General features: G+C 43.0%; 1 protein-coding gene across 3 annotated transcripts in view; it reads right to left on the bottom strand.

Annotated features, from left to right (window-relative positions):
• CDH13 (cadherin 13) overlaps positions 1 to 26,187 on the bottom strand; it is a 1,235,721-nt gene that overhangs the window by 333,513 nt on the left and 876,021 nt on the right. The window contains exon 7 of one of the 3 annotated variants that reach the window (XM_064273735.1): positions 10,391 to 11,265. The exons of the other annotated variants lie outside the window; for them this stretch is intronic. Within the exon in view, the coding sequence (XP_064129805.1) occupies positions 11,219 to 11,265 (47 nt within the window). The 3' untranslated portion in view covers positions 10,391 to 11,218. Of the gene's footprint in view, positions 1 to 10,390; positions 11,266 to 26,187 lie in introns of those variants that run through there. 3 annotated transcript variants of the gene reach the window in all.

Genomic DNA, 26,187 nt, shown 5'->3' on the forward strand with positions numbered 1-26,187 from the left:
TCTACTTCTGAAAGGTCACAGCCTTGAAAAGCCTACGGAGCACAGTTCTGCTCTGACACCCATGGGGTCACCATGAGCCGGAATCTACTCGATGACAACTAACAACAAGGTATCTGCAGGGGCCTCATCACCAGAGTGCCAACACGCGAGCAAACTCTCCAGTGTTAGCTGCTGCTATATTCTTACTACTTTTTTAATTTGGAAAATGCCATAGACATTTTTTGAGACAAGAACTAAAAGCCACAGCTTGTAGAGCAAGGTACACGGAGAGGTCCTTACACACTTGTGTGCTCCTTTGGGGCTCCTGCACCATCTGCAATGCCTTGGGTGGAGAAGAGGAACTGTGGAAATGGATGATCCACACACTGATGTAGCCAGTTCGAGTGGTAAAACCATTTTGGAAAACAATAGGCATTGCGCATCACAAAAACGGCACTACCCTTGCCCCACGCATCTTAGGTCCAATAATTTCCTGATGAAATTCAGAAGAAAAAAGGAAGCAAAATATAAATGCTTTAGATCTTCATGACACTGTCATCTCTAATAGTGGGAAGTTCAAAATCTCCCAAATCAGGGTTATTTTTTAAAATTAATTCCTTGGAGCCACCACCATGAAAGAGTCTTGGTCGGAGCTAAAAGGACCTACTAGAGGGTCCAGAGGAGATACAGGGACACTCTGTATTACTTCTATAATGGAAGCAAATTGTAAGAAACCTCATTGTTTACCAGTAAAGGCCTGGGAAGTCAACATAGGTACTTTTATCCTGTGGAATATTATACTGCAGGTAAAAAGGATGAGACAGCTCTCAGTGTAATAACAAGAAATGTGATCAAGACATTTTAAGTGGGAGAAAAGACAGGCTAAAAGCAGTATGCACCACATAATCCCATGTATATAAGATATTTCTGTTTTGTTTGTAAATGCAGACAAAAACTGTCTCCAAAACCTGTTGCTGTCGAATCGATTCCAACTCATAGAGACACTATAGGACAGAGGAGAACCGTCCCATAGGGTTTCCAAGGCTGTTACCTTCATGGATGAAGACTGCCACATCTTTCTCCCATGAAGCAGCTGGTGTGTTCGAACCATTGACCTTTTGGTTAGCAGCTAAGCTAACACTTTAACCCCTGCGCTACCAGGGTTCCTTAAAAAACTGTCCAGAAGGACAGAAATCAAGCTAATACAGGCTTATATTGGGCCAGGGTTATAGAATCAGGTATGAGTCAGTGGTAAGAGGAACTTGGTTTTGCTACTGTGATATGACTGTTTACCTGAAAGTAATTATGTTTACTTTCTATATTTAAGGGAGAATAGAAATCAATAGAACATACACGGGTTCTACATATGGTTTTTTAAAATACAGTTTTTGGAGCTAAAAAAGTTGGAAAATCAATGGCCTGGATGTTTAACCATAGGAAAATGGCCAAATAAATTAGGCGCAGCCAGTTGATAGACCATTATGTAGTCATTACAGATGATAATTATAGAGATTGTGAAGCAATCTGGGTTGTGCTTATGATATACTAGGTACAAAAAGTAAAATATAAAACGTTATCTCTACTGTAATAGGATGCAGGTGAACAGAGATGAGAAGAAAAGATACGAAATTAGCAATGTCAGAGTGGAATAATTAGGGCTGACTTCTCATTTTAATATTGAAAAGGTACTTTTTGAATTAAAAAAAGTAGATCAAACTGTCACTTTAATTTGGGACTGTCTACAACTCTTACAAAGCCCCAGATCTTAACTTTCTATTTCCGGAGAAGTTATGTCATTTAACAGCATTTTCTGGTTAATCTTTTCTGAAAGCAGAGGGTCCTTTCTGGAGGTGAGCCATCCGCCCAATGTATCTGGTTTGGATTGCTATAGTTGCCAGTTTGGAGCTTCTGAGGAATTTCCTAAGGTCTCACAAAGCACACTGATTGAAACAAATTTTCTATTAAACAAAAACCAAACCCAATGCCATCGAGTCGATTCCAACTCATAGCGACCCTATAGGACAGAGTAGAACTGCCCCATTGAGTTTCCAAGGAGCGCCTGGCGGATTCAAACTGCCGACCCTTTAGTTAGCAGCCATAGTACTTAACCACTATGCCACCAGGGTTTCCAAATTTTCTATAGACAGCTATAATGACCCCTGTAGGTCCCTTAGAGGCCACCACAGATAGACATGCAAAGATAAAGATGCAAATATCTCCAGAGCCTAGCTCCTCTGGAAGGGCCTGGATGCACGCCCTGCCTGGAAAGCAGAAAACACAGTGTGGCACCATGTAATTTTGTGGTTGCAGTCATTTTGAACCATAAGATTAGTGGCAAGCTTTCAACCATGACCACCACCCTCTGCTGGTTTGTCCTACAGTAGTGGCTCGTGTGTTGCTGGGATGCTGGAAGGTATGCCACCACTATTTCAACTACCAGCAGGGTCACCCACAGTGGACAAGTTTCAGTGGAGCTCCCAGACAAAAACAGACTAGGAAGAAAGGCCTGGTGATCTATTTCTGAAAATTAGCTCATGAAACCCTCTAGATCACAACAGAATATTGTTTGATATAGTATTGGAAGATGAGCCTCCTAGGTTGGAAATCAAAAACCCGCTGCTGCCCAGCCGATTCCAACTTATAGTGACCCTGTAGGACAGAGTAGAATTCCCCATATGGTTTCCAAGGAGCAGCTGGTAGATTCGAACTGCTGATGTTTTATTTAGCAGCCAAGCTCTTAACCACTGTTCCACCAGGGCTCCTAGGTAGGAAAAAAAGGCACTCAAAATACACAGTGGCCGTAACAATGGACTCAAGCATGCCGGTGATTGTGTAAGATGGCGCAGGACTAGGCAACGTTTTGTTCTGCTGTGCGTGGGATCTCCACGAGTTGGAGCTGACTCAAGGGCAACTAAAAACAATTCAACCGTGAAACATAAAGGCAATGCCACTAACAGGCAGATAGAGCCCTCCAGGTGGAAAGGACTCATTTGGGGGATTATGACCCAAAAAGTGATCTGTGGAACTGTCTTTCTGACAGATACATAAAGGATAAAAGGTTTCCTTTTTAAAAAGAGTTTGGGAATATAGCAGAGAACATCCCTCCTGTTGATTCACAATGCATGACTGTGTATGGGGGAGCCTGATGAGCCTACCACTAAACAGACACGTGGACCGTAAACAGGTTCAATGTCCCACACTTGACGCCAGGCCACTTTGTGCCCTATGGCACTCATGCGTACTGTAGTAACTGTACTACTCTGAGTAACTATAAACCCAGTACCCAGTGCCGTGAGGAACTGTATCAAGTGCTTATTACAAGTCAGCACTATGCTAAGTGACTTTCAAATATCTCATTTCGTCCCTTTCAACAATCCCTTGTGAGAGGTAATGTTATTCTCATTTTTTAGATGTAAAAACCAATGCTCAAAAAATTAAGTCATCTTGGCCAAAGGCATACAGCTTGTAAGTAGCAGAGCTGGGGATCTCGTCCTCAGATTAACACCTGTGCAACAGTGTGTCTCGATCAGGTGAGATGTCGGCGTTCCTGGAGCCACATGAAGGGCCATGGGCTTAAACTAAACGTTTACAGTGTGAGAGTATTTTTCCCCTTCCAAAGCCCATCTCTGGTATCACTTCCTCCAGGAAAATTTCAAGCATCCCCGACAAACAAATCATTTCCCCGACTAAGCTACTTCTACTGTTTTTCAGCATACTGCCTTACAGATGTATTTTCACTTTTTTTTTTCCTTCCAACTTCGGGCTTCTCTAAACATCATTTTATCTTTTGGGAACTCAACAAATCTAGCTATGTCCTTGTGGTAATTGCAGTGACAAAGATTGCTGGGTAATAAGTAGAAGTCAGACTTTGGCTTGTTTACTTTGGAGATGCCATCAGGAAAGACCAATTGCTAGAAAAGGACGTTACCTCTGATAAAGCAGAGGGTCAACAAAAACGAGGGAAACCCTTAATGAGATGGGTTGACACAATAACTGCAACAATGGACTTAAACACACCAATGATCGTGAAGATGGCGCAGGACTGGGCAACATGTCGTTCTGTCACACATAAAGTCTCCATGAGTTGGCGCCATCCTAAGGACAACCAAACAAAGTAACCAAGTAAGTGAGGTGCCAAAGGAAACAAAAATCTTAAGCGCCTTGGTCCTTAAACAATGAGAAACTCATTATAAAGTTTTCATTTCCCGAATAGAAAATGTCTGTATTTGTTTCTATTTGCACAGCCTAACATAGAGCGTGGCACTGAGTAGAAAACCAATAAAAAATCATTTATTCACTGAGTGAATAAATGAAAGAATGCATCATCTTACATAGGAGGAAGATTTTATGAAACTGATTATGAGCAGAAAAATCAGAGGCACAAAACAGCAGGAAGCACATCTGACCTGATTTATTGGCATATGGCCAACTGACACAAGGTTGACTGTAAGCATTACTTAAGATAACATTTAACAGGACTTTTCCTTCTCTAGTCTTGGGAATCATCGTGTTTCCGGAGTCCTGAGTTGGGTTGTGACTTGTGTCATGTGGTCAGGCAGAGGGGTGGCTGTACGGTTGGGTGATGCTTACCTGTGACTAATCCAGGGTTTGCCTGTACCAAGGAGCTGCAAAGACCCAAGGACTCTGTTTCTCAGATAAGCCTTAATTTTGCACAAGTGGGGACTCAAATATCAGCTCATGGGCGCACAGGGATGAGCCAAGATTCAATGGATGAAAAAAAATCCCTAAGTTGAGTCCCATTCACACACACAGCAGATGTACCGCAAGGCTCTACTTTAATCAAAACACACAGATTTCAATATTAAAGATGAAAATTAAACCAAACCCATTGCCACTGAGTCAATTCTGACTCAAAGCAACCCTATAGGAAAGAGTAGAACTTCCCCACATGGTTTCCAAGGCTGTAACCTTTAACCTTTATGGAAGCGGACTACCACATTTCAACCCTGAGAAGTGGCTGGTGTATTTGAGCCACTCACCTTTCAGTTAGCAGCCAAGTGCTTAACCACTGCACCATCAGGGCCTATTAAATAAAAATTGTTGTTGTTAGGTGCCGTCGAGTTGGTTCCAACTCATAGCGACCCTATGTACAACAGAACAAAGCACTGCTGCTCCTGTGTCATTCTCGCAATTTTTGCTATGTTTGAGTTTGTGCTTGCAGCCACTGTCAATTCATCTCATTGAAGGTCTTCCTCTTTTTAACTGACCCTCTACTTCACCAACCATGATGTCTTAGGGAAAGAAATATCTTGGGGATGTCTAAACCCATCCCACCCCCCCCCAAAATATTACAGTTGAATGGATTCCAACTTACAGTGACCCTATAGGACAGAGTAGAACTGCTCCATAGGGTTTCCAGGGATTCAAATTGCCAACATTTTGGTTAGCAGCCAAGCTCTTAACCACTGTGCCACCAGGGCTGCTGGGGATATCCAGAGGGAGAGAAATAGCAACAAGAAAACCTTTGTTTTACAAGCAGAGGAGTCCCTCAAGTGGTTTGCAGAGTGGTTCCCCAAACCAGCAGCATCAGCATCGCCTGGGGCTTCTTAAAAAGACACAGATTCTCAGCCCCTACTCCAGACCTAAAGAATCGGTAACTCTGGGGTGGGGCCCTCCAGGTGATGCTGATGCAGGTACAAGTTTGGGGACCACTGTTTTAAGTCACAAGCTCTCATTATTAAATTTAAAACAGAACTTGATTAAAAAAAAAATTCTTCCCTTCAATAAAGCAAGAGATACCAGCATTTGGCATTCCTATAAAACATACAAAGCCCTTGCAATGAATCGGACATTACTCTTTACACAGATCTATTCCTCATGAGGATCTTATTAGGTAGGAAAATGGTCCCCCACCCATTTTACAGATGAGCAAAATAAGGCTCAAAGAGATTGAGTCACTTGTTGCTAGTCAAACCCCAGAGTCCAGTAATTCCGACTCACCCAGCATGCTCCAAGCCAGACCCACATCTCAGTTTTTGAAGAACAGATGCCCAGTGGCTAAGAGAGAATCCAGGGTTATAAGTCTTGCAGGTAGGTCTTTGGGACAGCATGTCATTTTCCATAGGAGTCACGCCTCTGGCAGAATATCAGTCACAGAGGGCTGTAATGGCTTATTCACACGCCTGCCATCCCTGAGTGCTCCCCATTAGAACAGAGCTGGGGTGGGGTTATCTCTGCATCCTAGTGATGAGAAGCATCTCACTTTACAGGCGGGCACTATCCTGCCTCTACTCTGTTGGTAAAGACTAGTGATTCAGGCGTTCAATTCTCCTTTTATTAGAGGTCCTCACACAATAAAAAACAAAAAACAATAGCTATCACTTATGCAGAGCCCTGGTGGCACAGTGGTTAGGAGCGACAGCTGCAAACCAAAAGACTGGCAGTTTGAATCCACCAGCTACTCCTTAGAATTCCTTCAAGGCAGTTCTGCTCTGGTCTATAGGGTCACTATGGTTGGAATTGACTTGATGGCAACAGTTTTTATTATTATTATCATTTAAGCAGCACTTGCCATTTACCAGGCTCCAGTCTTACCTTTACTTTACTTGTATTAACTCCTGTCTCTTCAGAACAACCCCGGGAAGTAGGTCCAGCATTATATAGATGAGGAAACCAAGGCACAGAGAGGATAAGTGACTTGTCTGAGACCACATAGTGAGCTAGTGGAAGAAGAGGGCTTGGAGCCCATTAGCCCAGCTCAGAGCCTTGGTCTTCATCACAGTTCTTAGCCAGACTATGTTTAGATGGAGCATGATGTGAGAATTGGGTGCTGAACACTTAGAGCCATAAACTAATATGAATGAACACTTGGTAGACGTGAAAACACCAAAGATTAGAAATCCAGGTTCATAGTGACTAAAGGAGAGAATTAATTTCTGTTTTGAAACATAGAGTGACAGTCACAGAGCAGGCACCTTACCAAAAGGTAGTCACTTTCCTGCTCTGCATCAGCGCTGTCCCTGGGGCCTGGAAGGAGGCAAAGATGTGTGATGAGGCAGGATAACAACATCTCCTCTGCCTCATGGGCAGGGACTTCAATGATTTCTGTCTGTCAGTGAGTTCCGTGTCATCAGAGCTTTGCCATCAACCTCTTCTTTTACTTTTATTGACCTTCCTCTCATCTCGAGTCTCAGAGAAACATCCAGGGCTCCCACCCCTGAGGGCTTGACATTCTAGAAAGATGACACATCATAGATCATTATAGATCATGGTAGGAATGAATTGCATCAGGGCTGGTTTCTCTGGTCCCGAGGAACACAGGGATGTTGACGTGTACATTAATATGGAGACCATAGACCGCACAGTGACACACCTCTTCCCTCGCTCTCCTTGTGACTCTCAAACAGACCCACTCTTTCTCCAGATTGGCAGGCTGTGGAAATTCCGCATCCAGGAGCATGCAGGCTTTTGTGTCTTCACCCTACATTCCCACTTCTGTCTCCCCTTCAAATCCTCTGGCCTTCACATGCTGCTTTTGCAAAAGTCACCATAACCCCCAAGCCACCATGTCCTGGGACCTTAGATGCCCCTCAAGTCTTCGCTGTCCAGGCAGCCTAAACCAACCCAACCCCTCCTCCTTAAAACAGTCTCTTCTCCTTTCTCTCCTCTCCCTCCCTCAAGTTCAACTTCTCCAGCTCAACGTTCACGCTGGAAGTGATGTTGTTGTCAGTTGCCTTCACGTTCGCTCCGATTCATGACAACCTTATGTATAACAGAATGAAATGCCATGTTAGAGCCCATTGTGGCGGCCACTGTGTACTGGAAGTGCCTTCCAATCTGGAGCGCTCATCTTCCAGCACCATAACAGACAACATTCTGTTGTGCTGTACGGGGTTTTCAACGGCTGATTTTTGGGAGTGGAACTCCAGGCCTTTCTTCCTAGTCTGTCTGAGTCTGGAACTCCATTGAAACTTGTCCACCATGGGTGACCCTGTTGGTGTTTGAAATATTGGTGGCATAACTTCCAGCATCATGGCAACACGCAAGTCACCATAGTACGACACACTGACAGATGGGTGGTGGCTAGAAGGAGTATATCTTGTTATTCTTATCTCTACAACTTCTCCCTGAGAAAAGACATCATTTATATAAATAATGGTGATGATGGCGAAGATGAGGAGGAGGACAATAATAATAACAGTAGTTGATACTCACTGACCACTTCCCAAGGGTGGACACTGTGTTAATTCCTCTCTTCATGTTAACCCACAGATTACTCATCTCAGCCCTATTATTATTTTTAGCCCTATTAGGAGAGCGCTATTACAGTATTGCTTTTATACAGGGCACAAAGTGAAGCTCAAGGGTGTCAAGTAACTTGTTCAAGGGCACACAGCACAGGAAGAGCAATGGCAGGAGTCTGGGCCTCTGTAGCCTATATTCTAGCCAAATGCTCTAATAGGCCTCCTGAGCCCTTCCTTCGGGCTCTCGCCTCTCAGCAGAAGTCTGAATCCTGCATCTCTGCATTTGCAAACTTCAGTAGCCACACATCGGTCCTGGTTTTCATTTCTTCCTTCTCTGCAAATGAACCCCCCTCCTTCCTGACTTCTCTGTGCGTCCACAGTGCCACCTTTCCTCCACAGGTAGGGTTGAGCTTTAGGGTTTTTTGGTTGATGTCTAAGTCATTCAGCTCCATCGTCTCCTACACGGAGTCGGGCAGCCTCCTTCCTGTCAGTTATCTCTGGGAACATCTTTTCTGGCAAACCCACGTTAGAATGTGTGAGTCAAAAGGTCTTTGCAGATTCTCAAGCTCAACCTTCCTCATTTTAAATGAGCAACGTGGGGTCCAGAGAGGTGGCGCAACCTGCCTGAGAGCAAAAGCTAACCGCGCTGGGGGCTAGGATTCAATTGGCAGAGCTTTATTTGGGAGCTTTGTGATAAATGAGACTGGATCTACCCATATTTGTGTGCTACTCAGGGCCTAGTACAGTGCCTGGCACAGAGTAGATATTCACTGTAGCGATTTCTAAAAATTGTCTATCTCCAACCTTATATTCCCGCCTTGATTACTCTTTTTGTCATTTTGATCATCTTGTGGTAGCCTCTTGACTAATCCACCTGTTTTCAAACTCTCCTTCCTGATCACAGCCATGAGACTCATCTCCCCAGAGCTCTGATTTCATCCAGAACTCCCCTGCTCACAAACCTCCAATGGCACTTACATGCCCAAAGGGTGCTGAGGGCCAAACTCCTATCTGCCAGGCTTTTCCAAGTGTGGCTTCACCGAACTTCTCTGCGCCTTTCCTTTAACTTCTTATATGGCATGAATTGTCACTGCATGTTCTTTTGGGGGTGACGGTGGAAGGATTTTTTTACTTAACTTTTTAGAGTAGTTTTAGGTTTACAGAGAAATTGTGCAGAAAATATAGTTTCCTTATATCCCCCGGCCCCTGCACATGGTTTCCCCGGTTAATAGCGTCTTGCCTTCCTGTGGTACGTTTGTTACAATTCAGGAACAATACTGATACATTAATAACTGTTCAGTTTCTTAGGGTTCATCCTTCGTTTTGTACAGAACTGTGGGTTCTAACAAATGTATCAAGTCCACCATTTTAGTACCATACAGAATAGTCTCATTGCTCTCACAATGCTCGGTGCTCCATCTATACATTCTCCCCTCTCCTCCTGAACCCCAGGAAACTCCTGGTGTTTTTACTATCTCTGTAGTGTTGTTGTGGGAGAAAGATGTGGCAGTCTGCCTCTGTGAAGAGTTACAGCCTTGGAAACCCTATGGGGCAGTTCTACTCTGTCCTATGTGTTGCTATGAATCCGAATCAACTTGACAGCAGTGGATTTGGTTTTTGGTTGTTTACAGGGTTGACTTTTCCAGGACGTCACAGAGATGGAATCACACGGTATGTAGCTTTTCTAGACTGGCTGCTTTCACTTAGCAATATGCGTTTAAGGTTCCTACATATCTTTTTTGTGGCTTGACAGCTTCTTTCCTTTTTATCACTGAACACTATTCTATTGCATGGATGTACCACGTTTTGTTCTTCCATTCATCTACTGAAGGACATCTTGGCTGCTTCCAATTGTTGGCAATTATGATTAATGCTGCTATAAACATTCACTTGCAGGTTTTTCTGTGGACATCCGTTTTTCACTCATTTGGGAATGTCTAGGGATACAGTTGCTGGACCGTATGGCAAGCCAATGTTTAGCTTTGGAAGAGACTGCCAGACTGTCTCCTAAAGTGGCTGTACCATTCTACATTCACTCTAAGAATGAATGAAGAGTAGAAGGATTTTAAAAAAAATATTTCCTTACTTCTTAAACCCCTTCAACCTAGGTACACTGCCACCAGGTGGCAGTGAAGTATCACTATATATGTGAACCAAATCAACACGTGAGTCGTAGACCTAAGGGACAAACATGAGCCCATCTTTTATTTTATTACAGAAATATAACTTAAAAAAAGCCCAAACAACATAAGTTAAAAACTCAGGGTAGGATTTATTAGATTTGCTCTATAACCATGTTATCACAGAGTTCATTCAAGTTGCCTGGGTTTTTTTTTTTTTTTTTTTTTTCCCAGTAACTCTTTTATGTTGCAGCAGACTATTCAAGTCTACTGAAATTTGTCTAAATTAATTATAGGAAAGATTTTGCTATCTGGAGCTCTTCTTTCTCTCATTACCACCAGAAAGAGAAGAAATAGAGAACTAGGCACTCAATAGCCTCAGGGTTAAACAGTGCCAAATCCCTAGGTGGTGTTTCTTCCTTTGTTCAGAGGGAAGAACCTCTCTAATCCACTAATTTTCATTTTCTGCCCTCCCTTCCTTTTCCTCTCTGAGGCTGGAGATGATTTAAACAATTTAAAAAACCGGAGGCAGGGGACACTAATGCTGAGTGGTGGAAACTACCTCATTAAGAAACTTCCATTAAGAAAGGCTCAGCTGGCCCATCTCTGCCCAAGAACTGATTTCAAATTAAGTTCATGTACCTCCTTGTGTATTTTTACACACAATAGAAAGATTGGGGTGGGGGTGAGAAGGGGATGATTCCTTGGAAAACTTTGAGTTGCATTTTTGCATCAGTAGGCACAGATATCTCTGATTCCAGGGATCATGGCCATCCAGGCCCCCCAAGCTCCCACTGCAGTGAAGACTAGAACTCTGAGGTTTATTTCCAGTCCAAACACTTCCCGCTCTCCAGTCCCACTCTGGTTACATCTGACGATTTTCGAGATGCTAACTGTGGAGTTTGGAAATCTCAGCTATTCAGTTGTTCTCAGCCAAGTAATCAAGGCATCCACTCTGAACTCTAAAGGAAAAAGAGGAGAGGGGAAAACATGCTTATCTTTATCTCCAACAGAAGGTGTGAGAAGTAGTTAATGCCAAGTGTGAAAACACAAAGCCTTTGTGGAGTGCTAATGTAACTCGGGAAGGCGATCAGCCTGGGATCTGGCTTCCTCATCTCTGCAGCCAGGTGATAAAGCTTCCTCCTAATGACACACAAGTGTGCACAAATAGAGGCCAAGTGTGACCACGACAGGATCTGATTTTCCAGCCAGAAATCCCTTTTAGGGAAAACTTAGAAAGTTTTTTTGAAATAACTTTTCTTTCTTCTGTATAAGAATGACTCAGGTAGGTGAAAACGACCCAGCTATTGGCCTCGCATAAATTATTACCCTCTGTCAGCCTCAGTTGCTTCACCTGCAAAATGGGAACATTATTACCTACCTCTCAGTATTGCAGTGAGAGAGAGTAGGAGCTGGCGCTGAAGGAACACATACAAGTGAACTGGACTCCACTGCCATGGCAAGTTACTATTTTAAAAATGAAATTACAAATACAAAAATAATTAATTCCCATGAGGCCACGTCTGAATTAATTAGCATGGTCTCATTTGGAAAAAAAAAAAAAAAACACCAGCCCTTTGGATTAGGGACATGCATAAAGCTTGCCAGCATTTTTTAAGCATTTTAATTTCTTGCCTGAAACTTGCGAATAGAGGCATTTTGGGGATCCTCCTTGAACTCTTTTCATCAGAGAAGAGCTCTGACTTGCTGATTTGGGAAACTGTAACTCTCCCTGTGTATCCTGCGCTTCTATCTCCCTCTCTGGGGACCTGGGGCTCTAACCACTACAGACACTTAGAAAGCGGCTATTATTTGGTTGGAATTTTATACCTTCAGGCAAAAATAGCTGTGAGAATATTTTCAACTTTGCATAGCATACTGTGAATGAAGCTGAAATTACTTTGGTGGACAGAGATTCAAACTGGTTCCAGCATACTGTCCAGCAAGACACGCTATCGTACTTGCCGCATTGTGTTTTCAGCCACTGCTTATTATTCCTAACACACCACCAACGAGGGCACAGTGGTGCCATGATGAGCACAGTGATGGTGGTAAAGAGGCCTGGCTGCAATTCCTGGCTCTGCCAGTCACCAGCCTGGTGACCTTGGGCAAGTTACCCAACCTCTGCGTCCTTCAGATCTTCACCTGTAAAGGCTGGAGTCCCTGGATGGTGCAAAGAGTGTGCTTAGCTTCTAACCCAAAGGTTGGAAGTTTAAGTCTGCCTAGGGGGGCCTCAGAAGGCAGGCCTGGTGACCTACTTCTGAAAAATGAGCCACTGAGAACCGTATGCAGCACAGTCCTACTCTGACACACATGGGGCTGCCATGAGCTGGAGTTAATGTAAGAGCCAGTGGTTTACCGATTAAAGGGAAGACGATGGTACTTCACAGGCTTGTGCTGAGGACCGTGCCAGGGCATCTTCATAGACTACTTACACCTTTGCCTGACAACAGGAACCCGGTAAGTACAATGTAAGCATTAAATGTAACTGTAATGTATAATCTCATTTGTTCTCATAGCAATACTTTCAGAGAATATTTTCTCTCTGTTTAGAATGAGGACTCCGAAATTCAGAGAGGCTAAGAAACTTGCTCAAAGTCACACAGCAAGTAGGAGAACAAGGATGCAAATATGTCAGATCCAATACTGATGCTCTTTTTACTATGACTCTGCTCATTCATTTATTTAGTCAACACATATGTCCCCTGTGCACCTCTGACTCAAGCCCTGAATGGGCACTTTGGGGACAATAATGGGTATGCCACAGTCTTGGTCTTCAAGACTAGTAGAAAAGCATACCCATATATTGCCAATTCCAACGCTCAAAAAGGCTTGCTGTAGTGAAGGGCCACAGGCCCACAGAGCTGCAGATACCATGGGGATGTACAGAGGAGGAAGCTATCCAGCCAGGACTTAAAAAGGAGTAGGAATTCAGAATAAAAGGAAGCTAGACCCACCCTTTTTTTTTTTTTTTTTTTTTAGACCCACCCAGGCTGGGGGAGCAGCCTGTGGAAGTTGCGGGTCCCTTCTCCTGTGGCCACTGTTTGCCCATGCAGAAAGCACTTGTCATCATCATCACCACCATCATCATCATCATCTGCCTCTATGGGAGGTGCCGCTAATTCCTTTTAGGAAACCCCTAGAGTGCCTGGTACCTAACACGTTAATCTTTGGTTCTCACTTCTGTTTTCATCCTTTGGGGAAGATGTGGTGAGACTTCCTTAGGAGCGAAATTTGGATTTCACTCTCTTCAGGCCAAAAATGTATAAATTAAACCTCTTCATAACAATTTGACCTGTGTCAAAAATATGCTAGTAATGATGGTCCAATTTGTGGGTGCGGCTCCCTACCTTAGCTTACCAAGCTGGTTTCCAACCTTAACACTTTTGTTACCAAATTTTTATTAAAAAAAAAATTTTTTTTTTTGATGGCATGTGTTTTCAGTATTGGGATGCTTGCTTACTGAGTGTGTTTAAATTTTGGGCTGGTAATATGGATTTTGAGAAATATGATCTGGAAATCCAAGGCACCAATAAGGCAAGTGGTATGATAAGATACCACTAAGAGCTAAATAGAGAATCTAGTGCAGGCGCCTTTCTACTAGGTTACGTGGGGGAACTTCTGGTTTTCCAAATATGATACAGAAAAACCAAAACAAACTCATCAGGGCTCCCTAACTATCACACAGGAAAGCCAAAATTATGCTTTTAAGCCTTATAGAAATAAAGGGCAAAAAAGGCAAAAATTCATAAAAGTTTACAAAACTAACACATCTGGAAAGCATCACCTAAAAGAACGCTCAACCTCCACAACAATGAGGCTCCAACTCTCATCTGCTGAGCTTCACTTGTTTCAAAAGGGACGCACCTTGACGCTAAATGCATTAGAACCAGAACAATACCAGGGCCAGAGGCATAAAAAATGGCTGGCATACTGGTAAACCCCTAATAACTAAAGAGTGATTTTTTCAGTCCCTAAAACCAGTTATGGAAGGGGCTACAGACCACTTTCTGAGAGGTATGGCCAGAATGGGGCAAAGCAGCACAAATGAAGCTAGAAGTCCATCAGTTATTCTAAGCATCTCTGTAGGGATCGGTCACCCACTATATCAAATTCTCAGCTCCGGATGAATTCCTTTTTGCATTTGGCACGGAAGGTGATAAGTATTTTCGGAGCTATTTTTCAGTTGCAAGTGTCAGTCTGCTGAGATGAAATATGCAGATGGTGGCCTGAACAGGTGTAGCTCTCCGGAGTGGCTGGTATTTCAGTGGGCTTTATTTTAAAGTTTCTGACAGTTCAATCTCACTAAATAATTCAGCTGTTTAGGAAAAGCCATATGATCTTAAAATAAGGCCTTGAAGGTCAAGAATATAGGCTAAAATTTTTATTCTTTGGTGAATAACATTTGACAAAATAACAGAAATGTCCCTTGTAATATCTCTACGCTTACATCTTTGAATGAAGTCACCGAGTGCAAAGTCCTGGATGTTCATTTATAAACACTCTGCATTTTCTCCATGCACCGCTGGCAGGGTATTAAAAGCTAACATTCTGATTTTGCTATTCCCAACAAAGTTAGGGATTCTGAAGGACAATTTCAAAAAGTGGCTCTAACTGGAGGTGTCACTGATCATTTGGAAAGCTCTCTGTAACATCTAGCCCAGGAAAATTCAAGCCCCACGTCATGGAAAACTAAACTATTGACTTAATAAACCTGTAAAGGAAAGAAAAAAAAAAACTCGTCATGTAAATTTTGCCAGGACAGAGCAGAGTATCTGTCATCAATCATCAGTCTCTTCAAGGTGACAAGCAATTTAGGAGCAAAGCATTTGCATCCAGAAAGATATTGGCTAACAGTTTTCTTGTGCCCCTTGGAGATGGGTCCTTTGGCTGAGTCACCAGATTGGTACCTTTGGAGCAGCTCCTGATGGAGATGGAAGACAGGACGTGAAGACCCTTGGGTAAATCCCATTTGAACTTACACAGAATCCTACATTGTTTGAGGCTGAAGGAATGCTGAGGTTCACCTACCTCAAATACCTCCTTGTTCCACTTTACAGATGCAGAAACTGAGGCCCAGAGTGAGTAATGAACATGTGCCCGTTACAATGAGTAACAAAGCCAGTGTTAAGACTCAGGTGGCAATGGTCAGAACACACATCAGAGTTTAGCTGTAACATATAAACCTGCAAACGAGCTGATAGGCACAGGCATAATCATTTTGGTTGTGTACAGACAAGACTTGGCCAAATCATTCAAACCCTCTCAACTCTAGCCTCCTTCCATATAGTTCTAGCCTCCTTCCATATAAAGCACCATCAATAATTCCCACCCCTGGAACACCATTCCCTGATTCCATGTAGGATAAATTTCTTCTCGTCTTTGAGGTCTCGAACATCACAGAAATCACATCTCAGCTCAAACAACACTTCCTTGGAGAGGATGCATCTGACCACACCAGTCCAAGTTGCCCTCCCCTTCAGTCACTCTCAGCCACACTGTTTTGTTTCATTTTCTTCTTTGTGTTTAGCATCATACATTGTCATGTTTTCTGGATCTATTTACTTTTATTTATTATAAAATCTAACTCTGTTAGAGAAGGTACACCCAGTGTCTCCAACACTCACTAAATACTTGTTGGGTGAATGCATTGAGAAAGAGAATAGCAGCATCTGACTCCCAGGAGCTGGCCTGGTATCATCAGTTAGGTCTTGGTGATCTTCTGTTGAATAACTTCACAAAACATAAACATCAGACAAGGCCACTCAATAACCTTGATGAATCAAGACAAAAACAAGACCACTCCATAATTATGCCTGGACACAGATAAAACCTGAACATTGTCCAAGCCACAAACTACCAACTTTCCCCATCTCTTGGCCAGTATGAGAGAGCTGCTTCTTTACCTATTACAGCTGCGGGCTCGCTCTAGTCTGCCTTCCCTAGATGTAAGATTTAACAAGATAAATCATAGAAATTACCCTTGCTTCCCTGCAGCATTCAATTCAGAGCAAAGCTCCACTTCCATGAACCTTCCCCAAAAGCAGCTGACAAACCAAAACCGTCAGTCCTCTCTAACACCCTTCTACTAGGGTGTTCCGTGGTTTCCCATGGAATGTGTTCACCCTCGTTGTAATGGGCAATAACCCAACCTGTTTACCTATAGGTGTATTCCTGGTGGTCTTTGGCTGGAGAACAATGAAGTTGCTGTTGCTAGCCGCCGTTGAGTCAGCCTCCTACTCATGGGGACCCCACATACAATGGAACAAAACTCTGCCTGGTCCTGTGCCATCCTCATGACTGGTTGCAAATCAGACCATCGTGATCCACAGGGTTTTCATCAGCTGATTTTTGGAAGGAGATTGCCAGACCATTCTTCCTTAGTTTAGAAGCTTTCCTGAAACTTGTTCAACATCATAACAACACACAAGCCTCTAGTGACAAATAAGTAGTGGCTGCACTTCAGGTGCATTGGCTGGGAATCAAACCCAGGTCCTTCAGACAAAAAGGTAATGGGGAAATAGTAATAAACACTGGATTTTTCTTCAGTAACTGCTGTGCACCACTATTTCCAAGAAAACCAGCTTGGAATGTAAGTATTGCTATTATTATTCTGTTTTTAGAGGTGAAGAGACTGAGGCTCAGAGACAGGATACATATCTTCCCAAAGTCACAAAGCTATTAAGTCGGAAGCTGTGGTTTGAACCCATACCTTCCAGACTTCTACATTTTCCCATTAATTTAGTTTTCTTTTTCGTCCTTTCTTTTCCATGAGAAGCTATGCCAAGTGCTCTAAGCGAGTAGTGAGAGTACGCATGATAAATGTGTCCCCTCCAGTAATTCCTCCACTGGAAATGATTAACAATCCTAATTGTCCTTCTAGGTTTACAACACTCTTTGTGTATTTGCATTTCAGGCTTCTGCTCTGTCTTTCAACATTCCTGCAGCATGGAGCTTCTGGCACAATCCCAAACACACAGAATATGCCAGCATCAGAAGAAATATATTCAGGCAACCTTTCTGCCATTGTGTGTGTGTGTGTGGGGGGAGGGGGTACAATTGTGAAATGCAGAAACATTTAAAAACATAGATTTGTAGGAAGAAAAGTTCTGTGTGCAGGCTTGAGTATGACAGAGTTCATTAACTTCCAGTATTTTGCATTATTGCCTTTAAAAAAAAAAGGCTTCTATTTCTCTTCTTTCAATTCTGACTAATGAATTAATCTGAATTTAATAGTTGTCTCAGGAATTAAGGCTCCAGGTTGCTGGTTAGTGAATAAATATATCTCTTGACTTAACAGATCGTCATTGAGAGCCAACCCTGAACCAGGCACTGTGCTTGGTGGTTTCATGTGGATCATCTTGGATGCATTCATTTTGGGTGTTTAAATTCCTAGAGCACCCCAAAGGAAGAGAGGAAGTCAGCAATATAGACCTGGTGCAATTAGATTCAGGCAGGATTCAGAAGCTTCAATTCCCCTCCATCCTGTGATCTGAAATTTCCATGAGCCGGAAATCATTCCTAGAGTTAGGTTGATGGAGCATGGTGAATACCAAAGACCATCTGATTCTAGGACAGCCGTGATAAGAGTTCCCGATGCTTCCCTACAAGCAGTCTGATACAGGAATCTAGGGTCTCTAGTTTGGACATATGCCCCTTTCTGAGTCACTGGGGGACTTCAAGTAGGAGAGTGATATGTTGAGGTTTCTATGTTAGAGAGGCACTTTAACAGCAGAGGGAGAATGGCTGGGGCGTGGTAGCCTGCAGGGATACGGGCGAAGGGATGGACGGCTACAGCAGAGAGGATAGGGGAGTATGGAAGCTGGAGGTCACCGCCAGTGCAGGTTGCAAAGATAAAGAGGGAGCAGAATCAAGAGGACTGGGGGCATTGGCTGGCTCTCTCAGAGCAAGAGGATAAATTTATATAGAACACACACTCTGTATACCATATTTTTATGCAAATAACACTTGCCTTCTGTGTTTGTTTGCCAATCGCTCCCTCCCCCCTGTGAGGTATTTTTGTATACATGGTAAGCTAATTTTTTTTTACAGTAACATGTAAAAATAATTGGCATAGCAGCACTTACAAAAATACCTTGTGGGGGGAGGAAGCAGTTGGCAAACAAACATAGAATGTATGCATTATTCGTGTACAAATAGGCATGCCTTTCCCCTTAAGTCGAATGTCACATTAATTTCCACCCTTAGCCCCAAAGTATTGTAGATCAGAACACATTATGTCAAGTGGATGTGGTTGGAGTGGGCAGAGAGACAATCAAAGATGTCTCTCTTTTGAAAGAATGACAGAAGTAAGTGGGTCACTGGGTGAAACCTTTAATTAATCAAATGTGTATATCAACTGACCATGTGCCCTCTTGTAAGTGCTGTATAAATTTAACTCATTTAATCTTCACTGCAACCCTATGAGGTAAGTACTATCATTGGTCAATTTAACAGATTAGCAAACTGAGGTACAGAGGGTCCAAGTAACTTGCCCAAGGTGACACAGCTGGAAAATGAGAGCCTGCTTCCAGGCCTGTGCTCTTAAGCATCACATGTTATGGTCTCCCCTTATAGCCTAATATGAGGGCCAAATCCTTATGAAATCTGGCCTATCTGTGGGAAAGAAATGGTACCCGCGTACTTCAAGGGCAGCCAAGTGAAAGTTGGTTTTATTATTTTGACTTTGATTTAATTTGGTCCCAAGTGCCACAATCAAGAAACAGCTTCATCATCCTGGTATCTTATATTAAAAAAAAAAAGGTGGTGATTTTCTGATGAAGGCTCTGATGGGAGCTTTAAACATAATTATTTTAGGCCTGTTTATCCATAAAGAGCCCCACTGATGGCTTATGGTGATTTATCTCTATGGATTAAATGTCACCTCTGAGGAGCTGCGTTCTAAATCATACGTCCACTGCAGACCTTGAAACCTCACGGAAGGTCTTCCAGCTGTGCGTGCCAAAGTTGACCAAAGTTTTCAAACTATTTTTTATTATCATGTAACGGAAAGTACACATGGAATACGTTACTCAGGCTGTCACAGTTTGATAGGTATTTAAAGGGACCAAACCCTTTCAAACAAACTTTATCAGATCAAACTTTATCAGGCTGGGTAAATCTAATGGAGTCACTGTTGATTGACAACCTCCTCCTTCTTTGAAAAAAATCAATAAGACTTCTAAGACAAAGAACGCAACGGGGTATTTGGGCACATTGCTATTCATTGCTTGACATGTTTTTAAAGACAGCTCCTTGAGAATCCACACTATGCATGCATCATCATAAACCCCAATGTGGAGGTACATATGTATTGAATTACCCCAGAACGAAATAAGGTAGTAGAGTGGTTGTTAAGAGCTCAGCTGTTAACCAAAATGTTGGCAGTTCGAATCCACCAGCCCCTCCTTGGGAACACTATGAGTCAATTCTAATCTGTCCTACAGGGTTGCAATGAGTTGGAATTGACTCAATGGGTTTAGAAAGAAATAAGAACTGAAACGGAATTTTAGACCAGGAGGTGCTTGTCCTATTCTGCCTTATTCTTTTATTATAAGCAATGGGCATTTTGGCAATATCTAGAACAAGCCTTCTCAACCATGACATTTGGGGCTACAGCATTCTTTGTGGCAGGGGCTGTCCTGTGCATTATAGGATATTTAGCAGCTTCCCTGGCTTGTGCCCACTAGAGGCCAATTGCAACCCTCCCCCAGTTGCAACAACCAAAAATATCTCTAGACGTTACCAAATGTCCTCTTGGGGGCTAAGTTGGTCTTGGATGAATACCACTGCTCTGGAATATTACTATTCAATGGGTTAGACTGTAAAAACCTTTGAAGTAAAAGATTATCATTGAGGTCTAGGAGACCTCATGTTCAGTCATTTAATACACATTTATCAAGTGCCTACTATGTGTCAGGTGAGGTTAAAGGCTCGAGGAAAACTGCTGTGGACAAAATACAATGAACACGGACTAAAAGAATAAGTTTAATCAGGTGGTGAAGGTTGATTTGATTCTTTTACCATCTCTTAGTGACTGCATTTATAACTACTTCAAATAAAAAAAACTAAAACAACAAAATGTAAGACTTTTCAAGCAGCTTTGCAACAGATGGAGTTTGAAATTTCTTCATTAGACAACAAAGACTAGCCAGTCACTTCCGTACACTTCCTACAGCACACACACACACACACGCACAGAGAAACCTGTGAGAGCCAGAACTTGATGGAAATGTCTTGTTTTCCTGGATCCTGCAAGTTTTCTGCCTTTAACAGGGAGCAGTCACCACTTTTCCATCACTCTCCGTTTAGTGGAAAATACACCTACTCCTCACTTATAGGTTATCTCGTTATCCGACATGAAGCATTTATGACAATAGTAAAAAATCTACTATTCCACTATTTTGCACATTAACGATGTACATCTGGGAGTAGCGAATGCCAAGGTGCAAGGCGAGAGTAATGCTGGCTGTGGTGGTTACGGTTATGTGTCAACTTGGCTGGGCCATCATTCTCAGTGGTTTGGCAGTTACATAATGATGTATTATGGCAGCTATGTAATAATGTAGTTATCTTCCATTTTGTGATCTGATATGGTCATCCTCCATTTTCACATAATGCCAATTTTCTCCTAATAACCTGGTTTTTGGAACCTAAACATGTCGATAAGTGAGGAATAGGTATATTTGAGTTTTCCTTCTCTGACAGGTTTCTGCCTTACAAAGGTTTTGGCTTTTACGGGTTTCACTGTGTGTTTCTATACCTATACCTATACCTATCATACACACACGTATGCACACACATACACATACTCACCCTTCTCAACACCCTTCTCAACAGACAGTTTAGCTGTGATAGAAAACCCCTGAATAAAACTCAGAAATTTATTTCTCTCTCACGTAAAAGCCCCAAAACAAGCAGTCCCAAGCTGGTGCGGTACTGTTAAATGTCAGGGGATACTCATCTTCCTCTTCTGTGTGTAGCTTCTAGTTCCTAGATGGCTGTTTAAGTGCTAGCCTCCTTGTCTGCATTCCACCCAGGAGGAAGGAAAACAGGGATCAAAAAGAATGACAAGGGACAAGCACCAGCTATAAATGAAACACCTGGAAGCAGCTATGTGACACTTCAACTACATCCCATTGGCCCCAAATCGATCATGTGATTATATCTGGCTGCAAGGTAGGCTAGAAAACATAGTCTTTATTCTGAGTGGTCATGTACTCAGCTAAGCATCCTATTACTATGGAGGAAGGGGAGAACAGACTGGAAGAAAAGTAGCAACTCAACCCCGGTCACCCAGAAACATTTCCCGTTCCACCGTTTTTTCTTCTCCATTGACATACTAACTAGATTAAAAATTTGAGTAACTGTCGTAATACAGTAAAATCTGTGAAAGCTGGAAACTGTGTAAAGCAAAAATCTGTCAGAGAAGGAAAACTCAAGTATTTTCTACTAAAAGGAACAAGAGAGAAGTGTAAGACTTCACTCTGTCAAAGGTGGAAAACTTGTGAGACCTGGAAAAAACAAGGCAGTCCTATTGAGTTTCAGCTCTTACAGGTTTCACTGTAGTACCTACTTCAAGGGCTAGTAAGCAGCGTGTGCCAGAAAGTGTTTAACTATACGCTCTTTGGGAACAAAAAAACGAACAAGCCCTGATTTATAGGTGTGCCAATTTCTGTGGTGTAAATACTCCCACTAAGGCCGATAGATTTCAAGCTACCATTGTCACTGAAAGTAGTGTTGGAAAGAGATGCACATGGTTGACTCTCATAAGTAGGTAGCAGCCAGCTCTGGCACACCCTGCTTAAGAGGGACAATAAATCACCCAGCACGGTGTCTGGCACAAGTAAACTATAAGTAGCTTTTTCTTTTTAAAGCATTAAGAATATATGACGTGCTTTCACATCTCATTCACTTCCCAGATATTGCTGAGTACCTACTATGTGCCAGGCCTGGTACTAACCACTTAATGGGACTGGAATGGTGGGGCAAAACAGACAAGATTCCCACCTTCACACAATATAGTTTATAACATGCTGGGGAAGGCAGACAACCACCCCATGACAACAGTAAAGGCACAGGGACAATTTGGTGAATGCGGAGAGAGGGAGTAACGGGTTTGGCCTCACCTGGGAGCACAGCAAAGCTTTATCAGAGGACAAGAGGTCTGAGCTGGGTCTGGAAGTGGAGCAAGAGTCACCTAGACTCCTATGTAAGGTTCTGGGAAGAGCATGTGAAGCAGAGTGACACATGAAGGAAGACTGGTGATGGGCTTGGGGAGCATGGCATGCCAGGGAAGGCGAGGGCGGAGTGCAGAGGGCGTGGGAGATGGAGGAAGAGGAAGGAGGAACCAGATTGTATCATACTTAAAAGACACTGGTTTATATTCCAAAGCAACACGGAACCACAGAAGCCTTTGAGGGGAGTGACATGATATCAGTATTTGGAAAAAAGATCACTCTGCCTGTATCACTGATGTTGTTAGGTGCCGTTGAGTCAGCTCTGACTCATGGCGACCTTATGTATAACAGAACGAAGCATTACCCAGTCCTGCACCATCTTCATGATTGTTGGTATGTTTGAGTGCATTGTTGCAGCTATTGTCAATCTGTTGCCTGGAGGGTTTCCCTCATTTCCTTGGCTAATCATGATGTCCCTTTCTATTGCTTGGTCTTGGCACCATTAAGGTACATTAAATAGGGCTTCGTAGATGCAGGTACACCAGGTATGAGGCTATTGTAAAAGTCCAAGAGAGAGATGATGGTAGAGCCTTGGCTAGGTTGGTAGCCATGGAGACAAAGAGGAATGGACAAACTGCAGACATATTAAAAAAAAAAAAAAGGGATAAAATTAACAGAGCTGGGATATGGATAGACTTGGGAGGGGGGAATAAAGGAAAGTGCTGTATACATGATTACTTCTTGGTGTCTAACTTTGCAACACTGGGTAGAAAGCTGGGGTCTTATGGAGCTTGGAGTGGAGAGAGTAGAAGAGAGATTCTAAGTTAGATTTTGGGCACTTGGCCTTAAATCATTTGATCCTTACATGATCCTTGCAGAAGGCCTTGTTATATTACTATCTCCAGCATGCCAATGAGAAAGTAAGTTCAGAATCAAGGTCATGTGAGTAGCACTGCTGGGGCTCAAATCCAGGCCTTATGGTTTCAAACCCCATGGTCTTCCCATGCTGTAACATGGATTGACTCTAACAGGGTCCATCCTGAACCTGTGGCAGAGTGAGTTTAGTCACTGGAAAATCCTCATTAACCTGAGCTGCAAGGTGAGACCTCAGTTTGTGTACATAGAGGACCGGGCTATTAACGATGCCCCTTCAAATTGCTTCGAACAATTTATTCTGCCCCGGACTAATGAGCCCTGCCTTGCGGTTCTGGGAAGCCTCTCACCTTGTAAGATAAAGTCCATCAGATCATGCTCTGAATATTAACCTTGCTGAAAAGAAAAGAAAAATAAGCAATCAAAAAGATTGATTTCCCCCCATGCAAAGAAAATACTTCTCAATGATCCACTAAGTGTAATTCATATTTTTAGATTAAGAGTGTGTTTTGCACTGAGGGGAAAAAAAATCATCGCCAAGTATTACCAATATCTTGATGCTGAGTAATAAAGACATTTAAACACCCCCATCTCGTGCATGGCTTGTGCATAAACAAACGTAACGTGACATGACAGTAGCTAATGGCAAACTCATGGATTCTCTAGCAGCCTAACTTTGCACATTTATCATTGGGCCTGTATTCTATTTCTGGGCTCGCGAGGGCTCGCCTTCTCTCTTGCCAGGCTAATGGATCTTCTAGTGGCGGTGCACCCGCGTTATAGATTTATAGGAGAAACCACACCTGGTCCCTAAGCTGACTAAAATGGAAGTGAAAAACCTTCTTCAGTCACAGACAATGAAGTCGGCTGCTTTGGTAGAATTAAATTAGCAGACACATGAAGGGAACAAAGCCTGATTCTATTTATGTTGGAACAGTATGGTGTGTCTACTGGTCATATATTTCCACACTCACGACTGACAGTTCTGCTTCATATAGGAACTGAGTCTCTATGGTTATCACACTCAGTTGCTAACTGAAAGATTGGAGGTTTGAATCCACCTAGAGGCACCATGGAAAAAAAGCCTGACGGTCTACTTCTGGAAAATCAGCCATTGAAAACCCACACACGTCTACTCTGACGCATGTGGGGTCACCATGAATCAGAATCAACTTGATGGCAACTGGTTTCTCTTTTTACTGATAAATATGTCACGAAGATTTCTGCTGACTTATTGGACCTACTCAACAAGCCTAAAGAGGGGGCAGGGCAAGTGTGATTCCCCTCCTTTTACAAATGAGGAAATTGAGGCTCTGAGGTGCTAGGTAACCATCCAATGATTGCATCCTAATTGGAAGATCCAGGACCAGAATTCAGGCAATTCCTTCCTGCTCCCAACACCCTTTCTGTAAGCATTTTCCAGAAGGGCAAGGGCTTGGTCTATGTTTGCTCCTTTGGGCCCAGCCTCATATTTGGATTGTAGTAGATGTTCAATAAATACTTGCTGATGGCTTGTCTGTCTTAGTTACCTAACACTGCTATAACAAAATTACCCCAGGTGGATGGCCTTAAAGAACAGGAATTCATTGTCTCACTGTTTGGGAGGCTAGAAGTCTGAATCCAGGGCATAGGCAGGGCTACACTGTGTCTGCTCTAGGAGAAGATCCTGTCTTGTCTCTTTCACCTCTGTTAACCCTGAGCATTTCTTGGTATTCCTTGTCTTGTAGATGGGTCTTTACATGGTCTCTTTCCCCTATGCATATCTCTCTATCTATTCTGCTGTTTTTATAAGACAACCCTCAGAAGGGATCAGGTTTAGGGCCACCAGTAGAATCTCATTTATGTAAGAAGAAACAAACAAGCAAACAAACCTATTTCCAAGCAGGATCACATCACAGGTCTGGGTTAGGGTTTCAACATATCTTTTTTGGGGACACAATTTAAGCCATAACAATCTCATTCCCCAGAAGCATGGTGCTATAGAAGGGCCAAGTAAATGGGAAGGCAGGACATCCAAGTTCTGTCTCAGTGAGGCAAAAAGCTTCCCACCAGCAGAACACAGATAAGTGATGTAACATCCTGAGTCCTTGGGCTCTTTTTCTGCAAGATGAAAACAACCTTTACCAGCCCTAACTACAAAGAGGCGCTATATGGTTCAAAGCAAACAGGAGGATAAAAAGTTTCCTTCAAATAGTACTCATTCAAAGTATCATGGTTATCTTTAAAGTGAAGAAATCAAACTAAACCAAACCCACTGCTGTCGAGTTGATTCCAACTCATAGCAATCCTGTAGGACAGAAAAGAACTGCCCCACAGGGTTTTCAAGGCAGTAATGTTTTCAGAAACAAACTGCCACATCTTTCTCCCATGGAGTAGCTGGTGGGTTTGAACCACTGACCTTTTGGTTAGCAGCCGAACATTTTAACCTCTGTACCACCAGGGCTCCCTAAAGTGAGGAAAGCACTCCCCAAATCTGTTTGCCCTCTTGATCAGAGGCTGTGTGCAATGAGCAACTGCAGAGACCCAGCTGCCCGTGTCGTATAACTTTGCCCTCTAGATCTTTCTTTGGGGCCTGCAGGGCAACCTCATTATGTTTGTGTCAGCCTCAGAGTCTGCTGTGACCTTTCTCACCCACTGCCAGAGTGGTATGTAGTGGCCTCCAGCAAGCCAGGCGCTCCTGGACTTCATGCTCAGGGTTTCCCTAAAGCTGCATTTAACACAGCTGCAGTCCAGAGCAGCGGGATCCTTACCACTGTTCTCCAATCCCCCAGAAGAACACCCCAAGTGTCCAAAGAGGCTCAGGCCCTGAACCTCTCCCCTCCCTCCCCCATT

This window comes from Loxodonta africana, chromosome 21, assembly GCF_030014295.1.
Source record: "Loxodonta africana isolate mLoxAfr1 chromosome 21, mLoxAfr1.hap2, whole genome shotgun sequence".
In the NCBI taxonomy this organism is placed as follows: domain Eukaryota; kingdom Metazoa; phylum Chordata; class Mammalia; order Proboscidea; family Elephantidae; genus Loxodonta; species Loxodonta africana.